Genomic DNA, 25,837 nt, shown 5'->3' with positions numbered 1-25,837 from the left:
CCAGACTAAATTTAGACATGCCTATGCACTTTCTTTTTTCTGCCAATGTTGTTCTTTATCTAAAAAATCTCTTCTTCCCTACTGAAAGAGATTTTACACCATAAGCAGAGATACCACACTTCCCCCTGCCTTTATTTTGTTAAAGTCACTCTGGTAAGAATTATCAGACTAGCAAGACTAATAGAAACAGGAAGATATGCATTCTGCTGATCACCTGCATCGCCCTCTTCTATGCCTCTGCCTAGCTGAATGGATCTTTCTCGTATAAAGATTACTTAAATGTTGTGCTGCATTTCAGATGAGATCCACCAGTAACTTTGTTGTTTCTGCCAGCGATACCTCTCCTCACATACCTTAAGGTAGCACTTGCTTTGTTTCTGTTAGAGGTATGTCACGTTGCCATGTCAATGGCGTGCTGTAGTTCAAGATACTAGGTGTTGCACCCGTATTTTACTCCTCTCCTATTTCCAACTGATGAGCTCCCAACTTGTGTCAGAAGTTTCTGTCAAATGTCATTGTGGCCATGCTATTCTCAGCATCATTCTTTTCTGATATTATATATATGTTCCTCTGTATTGACAGTGCTTCTGAACTGGCAGGAAATACTGAATTTTCCACTGAAAGGCATACGTGAAAGTAATTATGCTAATCTAAAAATTGGGAGGCTTAGAGGGGATATGTGGTCAGCTTTTTTTTCTTTTAATCCATTGTGGTACCAGTTTACAGAAATAGTTTTGTTTGTTAGGGTTTTTTTCTTTGTTTACATTGCAGGGAGATCTGTAAAAACTGAAATTTTTGAGAGGAATGCAGTTACATATACATCTGCTGATCTCTTCCTTGGCTGGCAATAAATGATGACACTATTCTAAAGTACTTTCTAAAGTAGTAGACAGTGACTTCCACTCCATCATTACAAGTGTCATGTCTGAACATGAGGAAATATTCAATCAGTTGACACATGAGAATTTTTTCTGTTGCTTTCACTACAGCCAAGACTTCAGCTAAGTATTTTGGAAGGAAATAAAGAGAGCTAGGTGTCCATCACTGCTCAGCTTCCTTAAAAATTAAGTTCTACGTAAAAAAACCCCAACAAACTAGGAGATACATAAATGTGTTCCTATGGGTCCTGTAGGGTTCTATACAAGGCGTTGGGGTACAATTCCAGTATCAGCTGCTACACTGCACTAATGGATAGACAGCAACGTACAGGGATAGCTATAGGGTGACGCTAGTAGGAGTTAATCATGTTGGGATCAGTTAATTTTTAAAGCCTAGGTGTGAAAACCTGTGGTGCCTAAAGGAACCATGTCAAAAGCCTCGCCTTTCTTCCTTTCTTTCTCAGCTGACACTGAGACACGAGGATGGAGATGAGAGTGCTGACCCCCCTCCCAGTGGGCGCAAGGACCGGAGAAGGGCCAGTCTTGGTGCTAGCGAGCGAAGGGGGTTAGAGCGCCGACGGAGCCGCAGGCACTCGGTACAGAACGTCAAAAGCACTTTATCGGCCCCTGCGAGTCCGTGCGGTCAGCCGAACCCTGGCTTCATGCTAGGCCACGGACAGCGCGTTGAAGATCTCAGTGAGAGGTAAGTGAATGAGCTGGGGAAGAGACCTTTCTTTTCCCCTATTACGTTCTGTTACGTTCATTGCACTATATTAATCTGCCAGACTTTTGTATTCTTTTTTCCCCCTCTTTCTACTGAATTAAAAAAGAAAAAAAAGCATATTTAAAGTTAAAACAAAAATAACAACAAAAAGAAATGGATTTGTAGGTGACTTGATTCACCTACAGAGCCACGTTCTTTGGCACCATCTACCCTAAGTAAATGGACCCAAACCACATGAGGTGGAGCATTCGATATGGGAACTGACCAAGGTTTATCTCTTCCATTGACAGATTTTATATTCAATACAGCAACATAATAGAAGATTGTAACAAGGGCATAGTCACATTAATACAGAGCTATTTGTCCTGTATGTGTGTCGTGGTTTAACCCCAGGCAGCAACTAAGCACCACACAGCCACTTGCTCACTCCCTCTGCAGCCGGATCGGGGAAGAGAATCAGAAGGGTAAAAGTGAGAAAACTCATGGGTTGATATAAAAACAGTTTAATAATTGGAATAGAATAACAACAACAACAACAATAATAATAAATTTAATGAAAAGGAAAATAACAGAGAGAGAGAGAAATAAAACCCAAGAAAGACAAGTGATGCAAATGACAATTGCTGACCATCAATCAACCGACGTCCAGCCAGTCCCCTAGCAGCAACCGCCCCCACCCATCTCCCCCCCCCCCCAGGTTTATATACTGAGTGTGATGTCATATGGTATGGAATATCCCTTTGGTCAGCTGGGTCAGCTGTCCCGGCTGTGTCCCCTCCCAACGCCTTGTGCACCCCCAGCCCACTCACTGGTGGGGCGGTATGAGAAGCAGAAAAGGCCTTGGCTCTGTGTGAGCACTGCTCAGCAGTAACGAAAACATCTCTGTTAGCAGCACTGTTTTCAGCACAGATCCAGAACAGAGCCCCATACTACCTAGTATGAAGAAAATTAACTATCCCAGCCAAAACCAGCACATGCTTGATCCCTTATTCCATACCATTTACGTCATGCTCAGGTCCCCCACTATTCGATACATCCTCATTAACCACCACCCCCCTTCTCATCAGTACAATATGTTACAGTTCATTCTTTTTTTTTTTTTTTTTTCCCCTTTGCAATCAGCATTCCAGCATAAATATTCTCCTTTGAGGCTACACTGTAGTAGTGAATATATCTAATGTTTTATAATTAGTGAAATACAGACAGTGGCTAGTTGAGTAGCAGTCTGCAACACTAGAATCAGTCAAAGCTAGTGTCATTGCCGGTCCCATAACGGTTGGCTTGGGCTGTGCATGCTTAGAAAAAAGGGAGCTGCAGATCCTCAGAGTGTCTGACCACCGCACAAGAGGGCTGGAATTAATTTTGCGTAAGTTAGATGTCTGATCGGCTCTCCTCCCTTTGATGTCAGTGGAGTGCAGCAAGCACTGGTAGGCCTTTGGTTATCTAATGTATTCTACGTGCCTGAAATTGCAACCAAGATGGATCATGCTCTGAAGCTGGGTGTTTCTCTCTGTTGACTATAAAGGGAAACTGGCTGACTAGCTCAGGTGAAGATACATACCCTGCAGACAGCTAAAGCTTCATACTGTCATCCTGTGGCTGAAGGTGCGATTTGCAAAACCAAAGCGTGCTCCATGAAGAGCGTATCTTGTATTGATTATAACATTTGGGCTGTTAGTGGGGGTTTCTGTTGGTTAGCACTGGATGTGAACTTAGAGCATTAAAATGCTGCTTTACATGTAAAGCTTTCTTGCAAAGCAAACTGAGTTGACTAAAGCTTAATGGCTTCAGGCAATATGAAAATACAAGATTCCAGATAATTTAAACAGTAGTTGTGTGTTGTATATTGCATAGTGGCTTTCGGGTTTCTTTTATTATTATTTTTATTTTTTTCTTCTTGCATCTGACAACCCATTCATGCTTGTTTTCCGTCACCTTTTATTGGCCGGGCCTTTAGTGAGCTGGAGGCTGAACGCCCTGTGGTCTCACAGGCTGATGACAAGGATGACAGTGCACTTGAGGCTGAGTTTAAAGCATCTTCAGTGTGAGTACAGCTGGGGGCTCCAGCCGCTCTGCATGGGATGCCTCGTGCATGATCTTGGGCCTTCCTTCACGACTTGCCAATGTGATTGAGAATTTGAACCCACAGATGCGCAGCAGATATTGATTTGTTAAACTGATTAATTTGAATTGGAAATAAGGGGATGCTTCAACTCTACAAAATTGTTGATTGTCTTACTGTAGTTAAATACAAGTCATGCAGGATGACAACCGCTACCAATACTTTTTCTCACTATTAATGTTTGCTTACTAGCTTTATTTTTCAGCCTTCAGCCTAATGAATTTGTATTTGAGCTTACTTTTAGTATCGGGGCAGTAGAAACATAGCAGATTAGTTTCATAAGTTATTTGAAATATTTTTTCACCAGCATAGCATAATTTCAATAATTATCTTCCTTTTCTGAAAAAAAAATATCCAGTTCTGCTTTAGATCCTCCTTGAAGCTGACATAATTTAAAGTATAATTTAAGTTTAAATCCGAGAAAGAAATCTTCATTTAAGCAGTCAAATTTAATTTCATGTTGTCCTTGGAATCTTCTCAAGGAAAATAATTAAATTCTCTTCAACTCCATTTGGAATTTCCAACTTGCTCACCTGCCTCTCTAAGGAAAGAGACATTCAATTAAGAATACATGTAATACTGATCTTCACTTTGCATATTAGTGAAATAAAAATCCTTTCCCCCTCTCCTTCATTCTCCAACCGTCTAAGCAGGTAAAGACAGGGAGCATTACTCATAGCTAGAAAATCAGTTTTTTTCCCACTGGACATTACAGACCAATGTTTTGGTACCTGAAGATGCAAGGTTTATGCTCACTGAAATTTTCAAAGTTGCCCTAAAAAGAAGCTAGTCGTCTGTTGGCTCTTCTGTAAATCCCATTGGGTTTCTGCTAGACAAGCATCTCAGAAAAGCTGATTCTGTCCTTCACATTTTTAGTCCTATCTTCTACCCAAATCTGTAGTTGTGGTAGGAAGAGGAAAACCAGCCTTCCTGCTTTATCATACCCCAGTGAGTCTCTCAGCTTTCAGTGAAATAGTCCAGATGGATGCAACAGTATCTCTATACCTGAGAGCTAAAATGGGACAAAAAAAAAAAAGTAAAAGCTTCATGGCTTCTATTCATTAACATTTAAACAGAAAAATATTGAAGTTGAATGACTCGTGCAATGTTTTTACACATTTATAAAATTTGAACTAGCCCTATGTGGAAAGAGGCTTTTCTCTCTGCATTGTTCCTACTGGAATCAAGTTTTCAAATTTGAGCACATGGTTTCTGATGCAACATATTTATTTAGTTAAAGGATTTTAATAGAGCTTCCTAAGTTTAGGCCTTGCTGCAATTTATAATGAAATTTTAAAATCATATGTTAAAATATGATGCAGGCATCACCTGGTTTTGTCAAAAGAAATGCTTGTTGTGTCCCTTCTGCTTACATCATTAGCATTGTAGAGAGGAATCTGTACAGAGTAAAATTACGTATTACCTCTCTAAACTGAAAGTGACTTTTGTTCATCCAGGCTAGATCTGTCTTCTGCTAAAGACCTTCTTTTGGTTCATAATCCTAGTCCCTCTCAAGGAAGAAAAAAAGTTCGCAATAAGTTTTTGCAGTGCTGTATTTTCTGAAAAATAGTTTGCAAAATGGGTTTCGGTCTCTTTTTTCCTTCACTGCACTTTCTCTACCAGTAGGAAACATGTAACAATATTAGTGATAATCTTATTGTGTTGCTCCTGCTGGTGCCTGAACTTTGTGTGTGGTTGCAGATGTCTATGTCTGGTTTCACAGTGGATTAGCACAATCAAGTTCAGTGGAATTGCTTCTGATGGACATGGTTAGAGATTAAAGTTACAGTCTTACACTGTACTAAATTTTGTCTTGGGCAATATTCTTGGTTATTTTTGGACTTCACTACCAAAATCAGTAGAAGTTCAAGTTCTTCCTCAGCATTCTCCTTCCCACAGCGTTCATGTTTCTTTTCTTTCTAACTCCATCAGCTGTTTGGCAGTTACTTTGCTTTTGTTTACCACATCAAACAGGTTGTCCACAGTCATCTGCTTTGTGTCAACCGATAACTCTTCCAAAAAGAGAAAAATCCATGGTGCCGGTAAAACAAAAAAAGGCAATATTGGCCAAATTCTGTTCTGTCTCACAATACTCTATATCCAGAAAAGCTGTCTGAAGTCAATGGAGTTGCTCTGATTTACGCCAGGCTAATTGAGAGCAGACTTTGGGTTTTGCGCTGGGAAAAGTTGACCGTAAATGCTAAGGGCAACCAAAAGAAAAACTTGCAGGCCTTTTTCATCCATTTGGCAACCTTCTTCCAAACTAAATGTATTGCTTTTTCGCTTGTGGTTCAGAATAAATAAAGATCCAAATCTGCTTTGTGTTAAAATAGTTTTCATGCAGAGTGAAACCCAGGCTAACGTGTCTGTTGCTAAATAAATAAATAAATAAGTTGATAACAACTACTAACTAAGAAAGGCTGAAGGCTGGTTTAAGGATATGTAGCTGCTGCAGCGTACTTTAAAATGCCAGTCCAGACCACCAGCAGCTTTGCTTTGCTCAAAACATCTTTCTTTTACCAGGATGGCATTATAGCACCAAAAAAACTGGAGGCGGAACTTCAGTCTTGTTAACATGATGCTTTAAACGCTGTGCTGAGGGCACCTCCTAAGGTTTTCTGCCCTGATCCAAATTGAGTGCTCTCAATCTGTGGTCTAGCATGCTGTTTCTTAAGCAGTAGACTTTTAAACAAATTCTTCCATGGTTTTTTGTTTTTTTCTTTTTAAAGTAAAGCTAGCTTGTTCCAACCACACAATAGATAGAGTTGGCGAAAAATGTAAGGAGTGGCATGGAACTTGCACTAGATTGATGTTATTGTATGCAGGGACTGACTATATAAGTATTAAAAACCAAATTTCTGTCTGTCTGTCTGTCTGTCAGTCAGTCTCATTGTGTCTGGCTTCGAGGGAGTAGACGGCAGGTAGTTCGGAGGTTCTCAGTATTGTTTTGAGCACTGAACAGGTGCTCTGCAAGTCCCCTGTACATGCAAACCAGAAACAAGTACTTCTTCCTCCCAGTTTTTCAAAGTAATGTGTTTCATGTTTTGCTGTACATTTCCCTTTCTTCAATGCTGTACAGTGACCATCCCCGTCTCTCTCCCTGGGTGTCCCATCAGAGCTGTGTCAGCCAGGATTAGCACACATACTCAAGGGAGCTTCTATGAGTGTGATGGGTTGACGCTGGCTGGAGGCCAGGTGCCCACCAAAGCTGCTCTATCACTCCCCTCCTCAGCTGGACAGGGGAGAGAAAATATAACAAAAGGCTTAGGGGTCGAGATAAGGACAGGGAGAGATCACTCACCAATTACTGTCATGGGCAAAACACACTCGACTGCAGAAAATTAATTTATTACCAATCAAATCAGAGTAGGGTAATGAGAAATAAAACCCAATCTTAAAAACACCTCCCCCCACCCCTCCCTTCTTCCTGGGCTCAACTTCACTCCCGATTTCTCCACCTTCTCCCCTCAAGCGGCACAGGGGGACAGGGAATGGGGGTTGTCATCAGCTCATCACATGTTGTCTCTGCCGCTCCTTCCTCCTCAGGGGGAGGACTCCTCACACTCTGCCCCTGCTCCAGCCTGGGGTCCCTCCCATAGGAGACAGTCCTCCACCAACTTCTCCGACGTGAGTCCTTCCCACAGGCTGCAGTTTTTCATTAACTGCTCCAGTGTGGGTCCCTTCCATGGGGTGCAGACCTTCAGAAACAGACTGCTCCAGTGTGGGTCCCCCACAGGGTCACAAGTCCTGCCAGCAAACCTGCTCCAGCATAGGGTCCTCTCTCCATGGGGCCACAGGTCCTGCCAGGAGCCTGCTCCAGCATGGGCTTCCCAGGGAATCACAGCCTCCTTTGGGCATCCACCTGCTCCAGCATGGGGTTTTCCATGGGCTGCAGGTGGATATCTGCTCCACCGTTAACCTCCATGGGCTGCAGGGGACCAGCGTGCCTCACCATGGTCTTCTCCATGGGCTGCTGCATGGGAATCTCTGCTCTGACACCTGGAGCACCTCCTCCCCCTCCTTCTGCACTGACCTTGGTGTCTGCAGAGTTGTTCCTCTCACATCTTCTCACTCCTCTTTCTGGCTGCAATTGCCCTTGGTGGGTTTTTTCCCCGTTCTTAACTCTGTTATCCCAGAGGTGCTACCACCATCACTGATGGGCTTGCCCAATCTTGGAGCTGACTGGCATTGGCTCTATCGGACATGGGGGAAGCTTCTAGCAGCTTCTTGCAGAAGCCACCCCTGTAGCGCCCCCCTGCCAAAACCGTGCCACACAAACCAAATACAATGAGTTTTACACTGACACCTCAAACTAGCATTTGAGTGAATGGCTCTGTCAAAACTTTGTGGAATTAGGTTCAGTCAAAGGCTGAGGTTTATACTGTTGTGAATAGCTAGGATTAGGCATTTACCTCACTTTACTAGACTCTCTGCTCTTTTATTTTTATTATTCATAGCTTTGATTTGGTTTATATCATAAAAAAAATCACAAAATAATTATGAGGATTGATCATATAACAATATACATGTTCATCTAGAGATAATTAGGCCTTGGTTAGGACTTTCTTGTCAGTATTCCGGTATTTGAAACCTAACAAGCAGAAGAGCTGACTGCCATCATAAGAACCCATTAAAGCAGAGCCTGCATGCTGAATCAGTGACTGAAGCTGGATATAACAAGCTGCTTTTTTTAGACCATGGGGCTAAAAAGGTATGAGGAAGACCAACTGTTCAGGTTCACCTGAGGCTTCCAGATTTTTCAGTCTGAAGAAACTTGGCCTTCAGGAGAACTATATTGATATGGAAAAAACAGTAGAGGACCAAACAGGGAATTATGTACCTATGAACTGTTCTTTTGTTAGGGTCCTGCCTGGAAGGCTGTTAGGAGTCTTCCTCTGAGATAGGAGTAGCACAGAGAATTCCAAAGTTTTCTGCAAATTTCTGCATTAGCTGGACACAGCACCATTGGACGGCACACGCTGGGCTCAAGAGTTTTCACACCCTTTACAATCCTAGAAAAAAACTGGAAAGTTATTGTCTAAATAAAGGAAAGCTGTGCTGAGAAGTCATAAGGATCTGTTTGTTAGAAAATACATGTTTCTGATGCTTGATGATGGCTGAGAGGCAGGAAGAGATCATGACGCTGTTTTGGTTTTACCAGAAAACAATGAACACAGCTGAGCCTCTGATGCTAAGCATTTTTTCTGCTTAACTTCGCATTCCTGTCGAGTTTCTAACCAGCAGCACAGACCTTAGTTTGGCTATTATGCCCCATTAACTGATTATTCAAATTGCTTCATGTACAGCCAGGCCTGCAGGGGTGGTTTGTCCAAAATACAGCTGAGACTTCTTTTTTATTGTTATGATTTTCCATATTTTCAGACATCCTAAACCATAACTAATCTTTGATTTTTCTCTAGCATTTCCTATGGCAAAATTCTAGTTTTTGTCATGATGTTTCAAGTTCTGGTGACTTTCCACTAGACTATGTGAAATGTTTTGATTATGTATATACTTATGGCTATAAATCAAACTGCTGGTTACAGTGATGGGTGGGGTTTATTTTATTTTAGTTAGGATGGGTACATTCCACATCTCCCAGAGTTACTGTCTGTGGCAAATACGATCAATGGTATGATAGGTATGAAACAGCAAAGTGGGGAGACTCGGCATCAGCATTTAAGGCAGGACTCAGGCTGTGATACAGATTATTAAAGGCCTAGAAGAGAAAAGAAATTCATTTACTTTTATTGCTTTAATAGAAGGAAACAAATGTATTTTTTTCCTAGGCATTTGTCTGTGGTTCCTGGTTTTGGATATTTAAGACAACTGAGGCACAAATCTAGACAAAGCAAACATCTCCAGGATAAACATGCAGCCACATATCTGTGGATACGCTAAGGATCCATCTGATACATATATGTATGTGGGCTGAGCTACCTGGCATTGTTGGTGGCTTTGAAATAGGATGGCATATGATCAGTTATGGAGGAGATGTTAACTTTTTTCACAATTTGGTTGGTATGGGCAAAAATGGAACTGAGTTGTAAAAGCAGTGGTTTTGGAAAGGAGATTTATCCATGAAATAAAAAGGTTTGGTAAGGTCGCATCTGTTCATAGCATCAGACCTTTATGATTCATTGATAACAACAACATACAAAATCTGATCCGTTAAGGTGCTGCTATTTTATTTCTGGGACAAGGAGGACACATTTATTTCTCTCGCATGTAGGGTTATTAGAAGCAGGAAGTCAAGCAAATTTGAAAGGAGGTGAATAAAAATGTGAAATTTGTGATCTTACTCTTTGTAAGAATGTCTTGGAAGTGCCTGTAAGCAATGCAGTAGAGGAAGAGACATGAGATGGGTAGACAAAACTTTTTTTTTCAAATGCATACCATAAACAAAAGACTCCATTTATATATAGATAGGGAGTGACCTGTTAATGTATGGGCAATAATAAAAAAATAATAAAAAAATTTAAAAAGTTACAACTTGAAGAGTATCTCATGTACTGGTCCTATTTCTGTCTCAGCTTGATACCAGCACTTTTCATCTGAATTAAAATACCTCTGTGGAAATGTCAGGTTTTGTAGTAGAGGTAGTGTTTGCTCTTTATGGATCTTGCTGAAAGGAAATATTTTATATTTGGTATATGTGCAGAGTCCAGTTGACAGCACTGGACTTTGCTGTAAATGCAGTGGTAGATTTTCCCTGTTTGACTTGTAGTAGGAATGAAGAAATCACTGAGACTTAAATGAGGTTATAGCTGCATGGCAAATGAAAGCACAGCATGACTTAGCCTAATTTGGTTTTGTTTTTTTTCTCCAGTGTATTTAGCTTTGGTGAACTACCTGAGGAAATGTAATGCCCAACCAGGATTTGAATACGTTTCTCCAGAGGCCCATGGTAGTGTCTTGTGCACTGGCCTATATGTGCCTTAGGGGATTCACCTCCACAGTGTGTTCCCAGCATTTGTAAACATGATCCTCTGAGGCTAGGAAAGGTTTTTTTGCACATACGATGGGATGGGAGGGAGAAAAGACAGCAGTTTGGCAGGATGCCATTACCAGATCCCTCCCTTTGAAATAAGGGGCAGTAATTGTGACCTTCAAGTGTCAACCAATATGCAGTTCCAAGCTCTGAAAACACCATTTCTTCTCTCTTTCTGTATATGTTTCAGTATTTATTGCTCCTATTGCTTTCTACATTATGATTCTGTTTCTTTATCTCTTCTACTCATACAGATGTAAAACCAGCAATGCCGTTCAATGATTAGAGAGTTGGGACTCTTGCAAGTCTTTGCACAGCCTTGCCACTATCTTAAGCAGGACTCTGCTGTCTTGCTCTGCTTTGATGTGTCCTATATAAACCAACTGCAGCAATGAAAAAAGTGTGGAGGCATTACCTAGGTATTATTTAGGTGTGAAAAGTGGTTCCTGATAATATTTTAGGGATAAGAAAATAACAGTAACCTAAAGTTAAAGAACAGCATAATATGAAAGTATAGAGAACACACTTACTTTACATTATTTGTAATTTCCTCAACTTTTTTTCTGAACAGTTTTCTTTATTTAGGGCAGAAGTACCAGGATAATTTTCCTTTTGACCTTTGTAGTTATGCATTATAGTTTTCTTCTGTGCAGAAGGCCAAATTTTGAGGCTTCGCAAGTAACTTGTTATCTGTATCATTTCATGTATTTTCATCTTCACATAATTGCACCAACTGCAGTTGTCTGTCAGACATAGCAGGGAGGTTAATAGGTGGTTTCTTTAGTTTTGTTTTTAATGGAGGAGGGAAGTGTATTGCCATATCTTTATGCAGAGTAATAAATGATGTTTAAGTTATTACCACTTTCGGCTTTCACGTAAAAGACTGGTTGAATCTTTTCTGGCAGCTAGGATAGATGAAAGGAAGAAGAAGCAGAAGTGTACCAAAGCATTTGTTTGTTTTACAAGGACTTAGGAATTTGGCTATGATTTCTTCTGTCTAACCTATGAAAGTGGAATTTCACTCATAAATTGAGGACAATGGCAAGTGATTGCAAAAGAAAATAAAATTACATCCACTGTGACTTATAAAGATCTTTCCTTGATGGAACATTTTTCATTTTCTATTTGTTCACCTGTGAGGGGTTCAGAGAAGCAATTTTCCAAGTGCTGTGCAAGAGGTAAAACAGGTCAGAGGTTTGAAGGGGGGGGGGAACCACCTTGAAATAAAAACTTGAGATCAACTGTAGTATTTCTTTTAGAATAATATTGTGGAATGGCTAATGGTGATCTAACTCCACTGAATGTGGCCTGTAGTCCTAGTCAGGAGCTGCTCCTCTGAAAGGTGGTGAAAGTTTAAGTCAAAGTAATTTAAAGAAGCTAACCTGAAAAGCACTTGACTTAATTACAAAGAGAAAGAGAGAGAAAGAACATTCCTCATCAGTAATTAACTGCACATAGGGTGATTTTCAGAGAGTGTGGGAATAATGGCTGATAGCTTTACAGTTCCCCAGTCCTTTCTTCTCCGGGTCGCTTCATAACTCCAAGACCCCTTTTTTCACTGAAGTCCAGTGTTCGCATTTCTTAGGAATTTCTATACAATTCTGTGGTTGGTTGCAAAAGGCTCAGAAGTACACTGAGGGACTTGTCTAATAAACTGCAAAATTTAGAAGGAAAAATTTTGTAAGGCTTTAGTAAACATTAAATGAGCCCTATGCAAATTGATGTCATGTACCAAAAAGGAAATATTTTAATGTGCTGTTATCTCATGAATTAACTGCATTGTATGTGCAGACCAAAACATTGGTAGCCTAATTATGGCAAGACCATCCTTTTTCCTATTGTTCTATAGTCAAACATTAGTGGTCAAATTCTTCCTAAATTAAAGTGATTTAAAGCATATCTTACACTTTAAAAATTTCCTTTCATACCAAGCAGAGCAGAATGTGTTTCTGTGCTCGTGCTTATTTTCTGGCTTTGGTTTTTGGTTTTTTCCTTCAGCACAGCCTTTGTTTTCTCTATTAGCTATATCTTTGGGTTTGTGGGTTTTTTTGGAGGAGGGTGGAGTGAGAAACTTGTGTTTCTGGGCTACAAGCTAGAACAAAGAAAGCCTGAGTTTCTTCAAGCTGCATTCATCAAAACTGTGAAGGGAAGAGTTTGAGGGGAGCCAGGGGAGGACAGCGGCTGGATAACCTTGTACACATTGTTCAGCTCTAGGGCATTTTTTGGAGCGAGAGTCAGTGTCTTCAGAGTGGTGTCTTAGTTTTAAAATCACCTAGCTGTGGCTAGGTTTGGTGTGGGTTAGGTGTGATGCCTGGCATCTTACAGACTTTGCCCCTGCCTTCAGCTAAACTTGTAGATGAGTCCCTTGATTAACATTTCCTTTCGTCTGTCTGTGTTTGTTAGTGTTTGTGTCTCTGCAACTTAGAGTAGCTATTTAATATCAGCAGGACAAGTTTGATTGGTGCTCTTTTAATTTATTTTTCTTTTTTATAGTTTATTTAAAATGGAGAAAGGTTAATCCATTAGTTCCAAAGCCTTTGCCTGGATTTCATTTTATGCCCTAGTGGTTCTCTATCCATAAACTGCACTTTCATAGTGTTTTTAAGCATGCACGTATTTGACATAAATACTTTCATGTCAAGCTTTAGTTGAAACAACTGAGCAAAAACTCTGCCCTAGTAGATGCATGTTAGTTGTCATGACTGATGATATACTTTATAAAGACTTGTGGGGGTTTGGGGTTTTGTTTGGTGGGGGTATTAGCCTGTAGCAGTGATCCATTTTAAAGATGAAAATAAACACAGTGATTATTTTGAAATTTGTTTTCACTGCAATAAAGCTATTTTTTTAAATACTTTTAATCTGGTACTGTTGTCATGGAACTAAAGTAACCCAGCAATAGCCTTAAGGTTATCTGAATATATCTGATCCTTCAGCATTAGCTGAAGCCTTTCCTCCCTGCCTCAGGATAAATAGTTGCCTTTTGTTGAACAGGGTAGGTTCCTCTGTGCTACTGAAAAACATGCTGGCTTCTGCAACCTAGTTTAATTGAAAACCTCCCTTTGAATAATTTTTCTTAATTTAATGCTACTATTGCATTGACACCAAAGTGCCTGTTTATGTGGGAGGGAAAGTAAGCTTTTCCACATTGTCCCTTCTCCATTGCACACAGAAATGAACACAGAACCCTGAAGGGTCCAGAAGAATTCACAAATCTGCCATTCTGTTTGAGCATCCATCTGTCTGACGTTCTTGGCTTTACAAGAATGTCGTCTTTCTGGAGTTGGTGTTTTCCTGTTTTAATAAATAGTCAGTTTTCCTTTTCTACCTTTTGGGAAAGATTTAGCTAGCAGGTACTGTCTGTTTTCATGGACAGAATATCTGTGCTCTAACAATACTGAGAAACAACTGACGCTATTGCTTTGATGGAAAGAACGGCATGCTTGATTCCTGCCTGTGAGCTTCTCCCTCTCCTCTGATCTGAATCTGATCCACTTTCTGGGGATAGTCCAGGGGTCTGAAACTGTGAGTTTAGTTGCTGAAAAAGGACTTTCCAAGCATTGAGCATCTCTCCTAAGCACGTGCTTATTTCCGTTGTGCAAATTGCCCTTGACCGAACTTGGCTCCCCCAGGTTGGGGAGCGTGCCCACTTCCACAACACCACCGGTTATCTCTGCAGCCGACACAGGCAGAGGCAGCTCCTTCCTCTGGCTTTTCCAGCCAGTTGCCGTGTACCTGCTGTCCTCCTAGAGTTAATATTAGCAGAGGAAGAGACCTTTCCAATCAAAGCTTCTTCTAAGCTTTTGGTCTGGAAGTCAAGGAGATTTGTAGGAAGAATCCTTAGCCTGACAGGAGAATCATCAGACTGGTATCTCTAAAATTAATCCACCAGATAAGGTATGAAGATGGGCCCACAGAGCCACTTCACTGGTACTAGACAGCTGGAGGGGAGAGAAGATGTCAGTTAACTTGCAGCCTCTGTCATAAGAAAATCTGAGTCAGCTGATTATAGTGGTCCTCTTTTTGGGTCAGGAGTAAAAAAGTAATTTTCATTATTTTGTCCATCTCAAATCTCAGCATCTGACTCTTGTGGAGCAGGTACTGCTGTCGGCTATCAGCAGCCTTGGGAATGCCAGTCCACCAAGCCAGTTGCTCAAACAGGCGTGTAACACCTGCTTGGTGTACTCTATGAGCTCTGAGCAGATGGGGTGTGTGTATGGTTTGCATACACTCACTTCTTAGAGCTCTATCCTGTTAATTCAGTTTTCTTATTTATTATCCTCACTTCAGATACATATGCAATAATCAATAAGAGATTGACTTCTAACAAAATATTCAGCTTGGAAACAATACCCATTAGGGATTTGCTAATGTCTGTTTATAAACTGTAAAAACAAGTGTGCCACACAGGGTTGCTGTATATGCATAGTTCTTTTGAAATACGATATTCTGAAATAATACACAAATTAAGGGGCTGTTATTCTTGATCTACTCTTTTAGAGTACAGCAAGTCATAACATCGGAGAAGCGGGCTCTTGACTTTTTGCTTCCTAAAACGAAATTGCAGATAAACGTCCCAGCAGACAAAAGTATTTCCTTCATGTGACATTATTAATAGTTCAAAACCCATCATGAAGGAGGACGGGGGCTAAACATTCCCTTCAGCTCCGTGTAGGTCATATCACCTCCTGGTCTAAGTTCTGTTTCTCGTTGCAGGCAGGAGTGTATCTATCTCTACCTATAGACTGAAACCTAAACCCTACAGGTCTCTAACTGGTCTTTATGTGATAATGGGTTTCAGTCTAGTAACTGGCTTAACAATGAAATTAATTCCCTGTTTTGTAACTTAGCCTTCAGCACATGGATGTATTACACAGCTTACTTGAAAGAAGCATGTATCATTTGAAGACCTATTTCTATTTTAATCATGTTTTTAAGTAAATGCTAGTACTTAAGCAAAATATGTCATTGATGGCTCTGGAAATTGAGATATCACAGTTCTGTTTCCTGGTTTGTTTTTCAACTGTTAACCTGAGCTTATATGGACAATTCTGTTGTCATTCTAAAAGCCGCTTGGTTTTCAGGATATTTTTTGCGGACACCTAGTCCTTCCAGGGTAAGGTGCAGTAATTTTTTTCTGAGGGACTGGTCATATATCCTAATTTTATGAAGGCTTAATTTAGGGTGTTTTCATATTCATTTTCATAGTTGTACGGGAATCAGATTTTCCCAATAATGGATTGGAATGATGCTTTGCAAAGCAGCAAGAAAGCCAGATGACTATATTTTAATTGATTACTGCTCACCTGTAGTATTTAATATATGGTTCACTTGGTAGTTGTACACTTTCTACACAGAAGCTCAAAAACATGTGCCTAAAATTAGAATAGTAAGTCCTTATTTAGTTCCAGACTTTGGCTGGCTCTAGGGAAATAGGCTGTAGGGTAAAAGTAGTTTCGGGCCTCTAGGTATCAGTTAAATATCCTATTCTGATAAATACTTAACAACCAAAACTCTGAATGGTGTGGAAGGGAACAGCTTTCACTTCTGGTAAATAACTTGGTATCAAGACTTTAAATGGTAGGTTCAGGGTTATAAACATAAGATGTAAAGACAGGATGATGAGATCTCAAGGAAAATACCCAGGATGTGTCGCTCTCCTGGCAAATGTTAGTTTAGGGGCCTGATGATCCTGTGTTACGAAGTCATCCTTAACCAAGAGAACCCTCTCGGTTCTGGATGCTCTTTTCTTCTCACCTTCTCTTTCCATTCAGTGCAAATGTAAATCCAGTGGTTCCCAGTTCAACATATATTGTATAAACTCGTGTCCTTACTACCATGAACTCATGTGAACGAATAAACTCTCAAAGAACCCTTTCAAATTTATGAGATCCACTGTATCCGATGAGTATTTCAGTTACGATTTTGGGCATTTTGAGACAGTTGAGGAGAGCAAGGAATTTGATGTCATCGATCTGCAGCTTAAAACGTAGTAATAACAAGGCTGCTCTTGTTCGTATTAGCAATAGCGGTGCTATCAACATTATAGGATGCATTGTGCTCTTATCAGAGAACCATGATCTCACAGAGCTTCATGAGTTATTTCCCAAATGTGATTCCTGTAGGACTGGCGGATGCAGACGTTTGCCCTTCGCAGGACATAATAGCAAAGCTAGTATTGAGATGCTCTCTAGTAAGGATAGGGGATGATATGAGTGCCCCCTGGCCAACTCCTTTTTTTGGTTGGTTTCTTTTTAGTATACCAATGTATACGTTTGTGGAGGTCAAGAGGTGTCTCTATGGGGGAGATATATGTTTGTGGAGAAGACAAGGAGATGGAGAGGTGAGAACTGAGATGGTTATGTCACTGTGATACCTTAGGAATGGTTGAAAATGTCTACCTCATAGATATTTGCCAGAGTATTGGAAAAGTTCCAGGTGCTGCCATTTTCCTGGTTATTCTATAACTAACTCCATACAAATGCAACAAATTTTGGATTGACCCTTTGCATTGCACTCAATGAGTTCATGATCTCACACTGTAAATATTCATTATTCTTATGACATGGAAACTAATTCTAAATGGAAAAAAATGCACAGAGCATCCCTTCAGAATTAGAGAAAAGAAAACCAGCTTTCAAGAAAATGCAAGGAATATGAGTGTCTTACAAACTTTATTACTGTTTCTATGTTTTACTTTTTGCATGGAATATAACCTAATGGTATTCATCATTAAATCAAGTGGAGAACTGGATCAACTGCAAATGCAGAAGTCCAAAGAGAGAATATTTTCTAAATCTTCCACAAGTCAGTTGGTTTGGGGAGGAAAGGCATAAATGAGAGAGAGGAGGCAGACAATGTAGGCTTTTTTGTTTTGTTTAATACAGTTTTCTTTTTTACTTATGTGGTTTGTATGTTATGGAGGCTTTATGCGTGACTTACAATTCTCCTCTGCCAGAATTAGAGCTGAACCGAAGCCTGCTTTGACCATACTAATGACTCTTTACTGAAATAATTCATGTACTGGCATCCAATAACTTAAATATTGCTATTTGCAAATAGTCCTGAACTGATTTGATCTCTCTGTTATTTCTAACTTAATGGTTCACCCTGTTCTGTTTTCCAGTTGAGCTATCAGCTGCTTAACAGGAATGTTTTATTTGTGTTAATTTAGAAAGTGTGATGTCCAGTGCCAGCTGTCCCATGCCGACACAGCGTGTACTGTGCTTTAAGCCAAAGAGACAGTGCTTAATGACTAACGAGTTGAACATTGCTATTGTCATGAATGTTTTCCATTAACACCTCTGCAGGTAGGGCAGCAGCAAATGGAAGGCCAAGCTCGAGAAAAAGAATGGCATCTTTGGAGTCTTAAAAATCAATAGTAAAAAACCTAAATCGGGGAGAGGATAAAATTTTTGTATTGGTAGCTGCCCTTGTGCCAACACATACTTAGCGGGAAATTTTAGGTGGCTGGTTGTCTAACGCAGGGGGGCCGTAACTCCCTCTCCCCTCAGTGTTTTCTTTCCATTTCTAACTTCATTGCATTTCTTTTTCTGGGGACTCACATCATTTTCTCTTCCACCTTCTCTTCTTTCCATCCCACCGCATGCCTCTTTCCTTGGTCTGACCTCAGAGAGGAGGAAGAGTATGAAGAGGAGGAAGAAGAACAGCCAGTCACAGAGCCCAATACTGAGGATGAGGGGGAGGAAGAGGCCGGTAGGCAGGTCAAAGCCAGGTACCGGGATTAAGCATCACCCCTCCGCCTTTTCCTCAGGTTCTGGCATGAACTCACCACCCCACTGTGCAGCAGCATCTACCTTTTCACTCACATTCCTAGATCCCCTGTTAAAGCCACCCCCCAAGGAAATCTTTTTGCATTTAAAAGCTTTGTTGGTGTGTGTGTGTTAATGGAAACGTGTAGTTATATAGGCTCAATGCACTAAGAACTGTCTGTACTCACTGCCTTTGTATAAAATTAGTAACACTCACAAATCATAAAAGATTTAGCAGAAAGCATAACTTTTAAGCGTGGCTTAGGTTTATCTTTTTATTTAAGGCAATGGTGAAACCTGGCAGTGCTTTGCTGAGGATGTTGCTTGGTTTCTTAGGTTTTAACCCTTGTTTTCATGATACAACCTTATTAGCAGTATGATACCACTTTATTAGCAATATCTGTCGCTATGAAGATTGACATTTTTTGAATGCCACCTACGATTTCTATCAATTTTGTTCATGTTTTAATAGGAGAGAACTACTTAGAGGCAAAGCTGATGATAGACATATATAATTTTATACATACATGCCCATCTGTATATGTATGGATATAAACAAACCACTTATCAAAACAATATTCTCATGTAAAATTTTCCCCTTACTTCTGAGGGATATATGAATTTGGCATCTGGCAACTTTATCCTAATAAATCGGAAGAAAGAAAATATGTTCTTTCTTCCAGACAGCCATTTGATTAAGGTTAAATTGCTTGGCTTTGCAACTCGGCAAATGAGATTGGATATTTTTTTTTTAATAAACCACATTCATGCAGACGCTATACAGCACGGAAGGAAGAAATGAAACTGTTTAATGTGCGAATTCCAAAGAAAATACTGTACTGTTGTTATTAATATCTTCCAGTCTGCAAATCTTGCCAATGGTTGCCTGAAATTTCAAAATTAAGTGATAATTTCCTCAAATCCAATTCTTAAAATTCAAAGCAAGACACAAGTTATTAGTAAATCGCATGAATGTACTAAAATACTGTTAAAAAAAAAAACAAACAAGAAAGAGCCATGTAAAGGGTGTGATGTGCTTGTAGGTCATCAGTCTGTTAAAATTATAGTCACTTTGATAATACTGGGTGATATTCCCATTACTTTTCTAAATACCTGCTTTCACTGTAGCATAAAAAGAATTTATCTGTACCCTGGCTGTTCATATTAGATGCTGTCAGGAAGGGTGAGACTAGCCTGGCTTCAGTGACTCCTGATTAACTTCATCATATGCTAATGTACCATATATTATGTTCTTGTTGCATACTCTGTGCCAAACCCACACTCCTCAGACAAGGGCCATGCCTTGCATGCCTGGAGGTGGATTGCAGAGGTGGTCTCAGGAGAATGAAATCAGCCACCTGGTGAATGATCCAGCCCAAAGCCCATGCACAGGGTTTATGCTGGAGATACTAGTGAAAGCAGATATCCTGGAGTGCAGATCCCATGGCTTTTCACCTGCCTTGCTGCTTCCGCCACACACCAATGCCTGCCTTCACTAGAGCAAAACAGATGTGTTTTCTCTTGATGCAACTCTGCAAGTCTCTAACACCAACATGGGATGCTGACACTCAGAGAAATTAGTACCTTCATGTCTAGACAAATGATCAGGTAAGGCGTTGCTTTTGAAATAATTCTAAACATTAATTTTGACAGAACAGTGTTGATATTGGGTATTTTTTATTTTCATCTTTGGTGGATGAGTGGTTTTAGTAAAACTATCAGATCACAAGGGAGGATGATAATCAGATATCTGGCCTTCAAGAGGCAGTCATGCAGACTGTATCTTGAAGCATCTATACTCTGTGAACCACGTTATCCAGCGTGTTGAGACTACTTTGTACTGCTCTGACAATGCTTACAACCTAACTTGAAATACTTGAAAATTGTTCAGAAAATGGTTGCGAGAAGGTTCATGAAAATTAATTCTGAAGCCTGCGGGTTAAATCCCTTCCTTTCCTTTAAGCTGAGTCGCTTCCATTCCTCAGGATTTCTAACCCCAAGAAGAATCCCACTGGGATACAAAGACGTGAGTTCTCTTACTTTATTTAAAAAGAGATGATGATTGTCTAAATTTGGGAAGTTTTTATTAGTCTGATTCTCCTTGACTTTATTTTTTTTCCTCCAAGCAGTACCATCTATTGATCTCTCTTTTCTCCATTTTTTTTCTCTCCTTCCCTTCCCTTTCTCACAATGTTTTCCTCCTGCAGTGGGCTGCCAGGTGCACGGGAGGCTGTGAATGAAAACCTTTCACGGTGCTCTGATTCTTCAGCTGTCTCCAGTGCCATTTCTCCAGCTGAGTGGCCTCTCTCCTGCTCTAGAGCAAAGAGCTCTTCTAGCAGCTCCTCTTCTGTGCCTGACTCATCTGTCTGTCATCATAATTCTGTCCTTTCATCACCATCTTCACCTGCGACAGCACTGCTAAGCTCTTCCCAAAATTCATCAGCATCCATTACTCCAAAGGCATCTCCTACAGTGGAGAAATTACCTTATGTACCACATACTCCTTTTCACCTCTTCTCGTACGACTTTGAAGAGTCTCCAGCATCTGTGAAAGAAAAGGAAGCAGAGGTGATGAGGGAAAACAGGTAGATTTTATACAGCTGACATTAATTTTTAGCTAAATGAATAACACCTTTCAAGAGTTTTATAGTGGTAATAATGCACTCTCTGTGTTGTATTATTTCCAGAACACACTGTATTAGCTTTAGTCCTGTAAGCCTGTATTTTGATTTGATTGATATTCTCCTCTTGCCTTTGTTGCTTTCATTTCATCTCACTCCTCTTCAAGGTCTATAGTTAATAAGTATCCTGGCCTCCCCTCTACAGCAGTAGATAAATAACCTGTGATTTGGGAGATCACAGAAAGGAGCACCATTTTGCTCTCATTTACAACAATGTAATTTGCAGACATGATTTCATGAAAATTAATGGAGCTCTTCTGCTATAAAACCAAGAAAGATCAGATCAGCACTTGAAATTCAGGGGTGAAATCCTGGCTTCAAAGACTGAACTGCCAAATCCCGAATTTGCTATTAGATTACAGTGCATATCCCTGCCATGTGCAATTTCAACTCATGCTTGTAATAAGAGAAGTAGATTAAACACTTTAAAGAGAACATAGCACTCAGTTTTCCCTCCACAACATTTAGTCACTTCAGTTGCTCCTCATGCATTTCTCTTAGTTTTTAATTTTTAATTTCCTCATCCTTCTCATTTCAAAACAAAAAGAAATTGTTTTGTTTCAGTCTGTTTTCAAGTAAAACAGGTTGTCAATAGATAGCACTAAAAATAATGCTAGAGAATCACCTTGAAAAGAAGTTGATGATTTTTAGCTGTCTTTCCCAATGAGCAGTGTTCTTTGAATTAGGTGCTGAAAATGTACACATATATTGTGAGCATATTTATTTCTTCCTTTCTCCAGCAGTCCTTCTGAATTTCTGCATGTGAACAAATATTTTGATTCCTTTGATCCTTTTAATTTTTGATCTTTCTCTTCTAATAGGTGGGTGGGTTTTATTGCTTTTTCATTTCTCTGAAAAGCCTGTAAATCCAAGTAGCTGTTGACAAGGGACTTAGTTCACATGTCTTTCCTTGCATCTTGCATCTTGAATCCTGGGATTCCTCTAAATTTACCTTTTCCTGCATAGGTGCAATTTTCCCTTAGGCATCTCACGCTCATTTATTGCTCTCTCATTGCTGCTGCTGTTAGAGTTATACTTTTTAGGGAGTAGATTCCTAAGTACCTCCTGTTCCTTCAATATTTAGTATTTCTGCAGTGATTTTTTTCCTCTGACCATCCTTGTGCTTCTAGTTACCGCATAGGATCAAAGGCGTGGTGTGGGGGAGAATCGTGCTGGGTTTATCTGGAGAAAAAGGAGGGCAAAGCTTGCATGATTTGGGCATTAAGGTGCTCATAAAAGAGGTGAATGTCTGGGGTTTCTTTGGAGTGAAGGCTTCTGGGACAAGGCCATTGCATCTGCATCGGTATATGAGATAAGAAGGGAAAATGGAAGAAATAGCCACTACCAGAGGAAGCTTAGAAAGATAAACATTGTGGACAGGATAGAGGCTTACCCCGGTGTGCAGGTTTTGCCTTGTTACTCTTCCAGTATCTCTGTCTCCCTCTAAATTTGATTTATAGGGATGCTGTGTCCAGGCCAGTCCCTCTGAATTTCATTTTGTTAATACTTGTAGGTCTGAGTCCGTAGAAGTGTGTTCTCTCCATTTTAATGAGAATTATCTTTGGACTAATTGAAATTCCTTGGTCTGAAGAAGTATACTGTGCTGTGTCAGCTTTTTATGAAAAAGGGGCAGAGGAGAAAAAAAGCAAATGTAATGGTTGATACGAAGGTCTCCTTTCAGTTGATTGAAATGGAAACGGAGGTTTCTGTTACTGTAAGGAACATACCGAATGAGCTCTGAGTTGTTCTCAGGGCAACGGAGTTTTCTCCTCACTCACTTGGTACGGGCACAGGCAGGACGTTTTCTGAGCTGAGCCTGCCGGAGAGAAGACCCGTGCCAGGTCTGTGCTGGGAAGCCCCACGCTGCCTGTCTGCACAGCCCACCACTGAAACTGTCTCCCGTTTCTAGTTAGGTTTCTTCTAAGGCAGGATTGCCAGGAAGGCAATTATTTCCCATTCTGCAAAATTTCTTTTGTAGCTCAGAAACGTGCACGTTAGCATTTTTTTCCACAATTATTCCCCTGTTCCTGGACAGTCAGCATGGTGTCTCAAAAATAGGTGGTGGTGGTGGGGTGTTTTCTAAAACATAAACCTGGAATTGTTGCCAAAGGGGGTGTGTTCTCTAAAGCATGATCCCTTCCATTATAAAAACCCCTAACTGAAACCTATTCTGATTTTAACATGGGCATTGGCAGGCAGCAATTCTGTCATACCCTCAGGAATGAAGCTTGAAACTTTGAATGAAATTTCACATGGCTAGATGAGTGTGCTAAACGGAGCTGAAGGAAAACAACGAGACTTTTCAAGTAAAATTGCTGAGTGAAATTACTGAGTGCTGGTATGTGTGGGAGAAGCAGCAGCAGAGAAAAGATACAGTGAAGGAGGGTATATTGTACATTATAAATTATAATAAGGCAAATGATGTTGCCTTTTTTCCTGAACTGAATTTCGTCATTTGGATGAGTTGGACTGGTGGAGTACTAACATACAGAGCATCATATGCTTTTCACAGGGGAAAATGGTATCGTCTGTGAACAGAAACGTTAACATTTTTCCAAATTGGGAGTGTCTCCTTGACATGCTGTTTAAGTACGATGGTTAAAAGGCACAGCAAAGCAACACAACTGCCTTTTCTATTCAGTACGGGAGCCAGGGTGAAAACAATGATACAAGGGACTCTGGGGAGGTGGCTGTTCCAGGAGTCCTGGAAACAATTTCTCTTTGATCAGCAAGCTCACATTGAAGTCAAGCAGGTTTGGGGGGTTTTTTTAATGGAAGGAATGGCTGGTAGAAATTCCTAAAGCTGTGCTTCCGGAGACATGTCTTTTTAGCCACGGTGATGATTTTTTACAGACATTGTAAGAAATGGCACATAAGCTATGACTTATGTTGGGGGAGGGGAAAGAAAATACCGCCTGCTTTAATTGAAAAGAATGTGAATGCTTTTCATTTATAACGCAAACGTTTGCAAATCAAGGGATGTCTGCGTTCAGATCATGTCTCAGAAATGTTACTGTTTTCCTTAATTTCACTAGATACGAATACTGCTGACATGGACTGGTTTGGTCCCTTTTCTAATGGCTGGGTATCAGCTCCCAAAACAGCTAATAAATTTGAGTAACTGAGCAGTAATTTAAGTATTCCTGTGCTGAGTTGTCACTTGGGAGGACCATTCTAATCTCTCATTAATTTCCATACCAATAGCTCACTATTTCAATCAAGTATGTCCATCACATGGTTGATATTAAAATGAGATGGTAGGTAGCATATTTTGAAGCTGGGATTAGAGCAATATTTTCAGAAGGTGGATATTTGAGAAGTTCTGGGGTATGGGATCATCACCACCCCCTAAACAAGAGGATTTACTGTTGCATGCCTGCTTGCTGATGCATTCTTTCTGTGTCTCCCTTTCTTTTCCTTCCCGTTGCTTCAGATACAATAGCTATGGCAGCAGCTCTTACTCTTCTCCACGACCTTACTCTGGTGTGAGTGCCCCTACGACACCTACTTCTCGTTATGGGACAACTCTCTCGCCGCCTCAAGAGACCAAATCTGACAGGTTTGTAAATAAATCAGTGTTTTCACAACAGTTCCTTTATAGTGAGGACAAAGGAGATAAGTGTAAGCTGTTCTGAATGGGTACTAGAAATATTTTGTAGCCAAATGTTTTCTGTGTTGGAAAGAGAACGTACAAAAATCTAGACGTGTTCATTTCCCACTCTTTCTCAAGCCTTTCTCTGACTTTGTGTTAAAGGCTGGATGTATTTCCATCCTACTTCTTCTTCCACTTAAATGGATAAAACAGAGTTGCTTCACGCATATGCTGTTCTAAGTATTAAAAGGTGAATTAAAGCACATTTTATTTCTTTCCATATTTTAAAATAAATTCAGACATCTATTTTCACTTCTATCATCTTAAATCAACTATAAAATCTTGGAAATGTGCTTAGCTCGGAATTTCCTAGGCCATAATTTTGTCCTTCCTTGAAAATACATGATACATCTCATTGTATTTCATCAATGGCAATATGTTTCTCGCTGTAGGTAAAGCAAACTCATACTAACCTACCAGTTATCAGCTTACTTTAAAAAAAAATGTTAAACAGAAAAAAACCCCCAAAATGTGAAAAAAAACCCCAGCAACAAAAAAGCAGTATTTTGAACAATCAAAATACTCTTTTGAATTGTGTAAGGTACTAGGGGAGGAAGAAAGATAGGAGAATGTTATGGATACATGAAAGAAATTCCTCTGGGCAAGAGCTTTGGACCACCAGAAATTAACTGACTGTTACAACCTGATGTAAATGACAGCTTCAAAGGATGTCATGCTGAGTTTAAGGAGGAAAGGTAGAAGTTTTTAATTAATTTAATTAAATAACTTAATATAATAATTTAATTAAGTAATTTGCAATTAGGCCAGATGGGCTTTGGATTGTTTGTTGCCAGACTGGCCTCTAATTCTTAAAAATTCCATCTCCCACCCTTTTTTTGAACTGAAAGCTCTTTCAGGATCCTTTGTCTATATTCCAATTAGGTTTTAGCTATTATTTTTTTGAACAATTTTATATGCGTATAGAAATACATGTATATATGTTAGTGTGTGTGTCTATATACATTTGAACCTACCTAATGCCTCACATCCTTTCCGGTCTACTACTCAGAATGGTTC

At 40.1% G+C, this 25,837-nt stretch overlaps 1 protein-coding gene across 14 annotated transcripts in view; it reads left to right on the top strand.

Annotated features, from left to right (window-relative positions):
- The window catches only part of FHOD3 (formin homology 2 domain containing 3), a 418,162-nt gene that overhangs the window by 296,497 nt on the left and 95,828 nt on the right, over window positions 1-25,837 (top strand). For 7 of the 14 annotated variants that reach the window (XR_008575820.1, XR_008575818.1, XM_054816181.1 and 4 more), the window contains exons 10-14: window positions 1,343-1,581; window positions 3,560-3,646; window positions 18,349-18,450; window positions 20,695-21,072; window positions 24,602-24,727. Coding sequence is in view for 11 of the 14 variants with exons in the window: in XM_054816181.1 (XP_054672156.1) it covers window positions 1,343-1,581; window positions 3,560-3,646; window positions 18,349-18,450; window positions 20,695-21,072; window positions 24,602-24,727 (932 nt within the window). In the remaining 3 variants the exon portion in view is untranslated. The remainder of the gene's footprint in view (window positions 1-1,342; window positions 1,582-3,559; window positions 3,647-18,348; window positions 18,451-20,694; window positions 21,073-24,601; window positions 24,728-25,837) is intronic. The other 7 variants (XR_008575819.1, XM_054816189.1, XM_054816183.1 and 4 more) reach the window with 3 other exon arrangements.

Source organism: Grus americana, chromosome 2, assembly GCF_028858705.1.
Source record: "Grus americana isolate bGruAme1 chromosome 2, bGruAme1.mat, whole genome shotgun sequence".
In the NCBI taxonomy this organism is placed as follows: Eukaryota; Metazoa; Chordata; class Aves; order Gruiformes; family Gruidae; genus Grus; species Grus americana.
The sequence above is the reverse complement of the archived record's forward strand: the minus strand, read 5'-3'. Positions and strand labels throughout refer to the sequence as shown.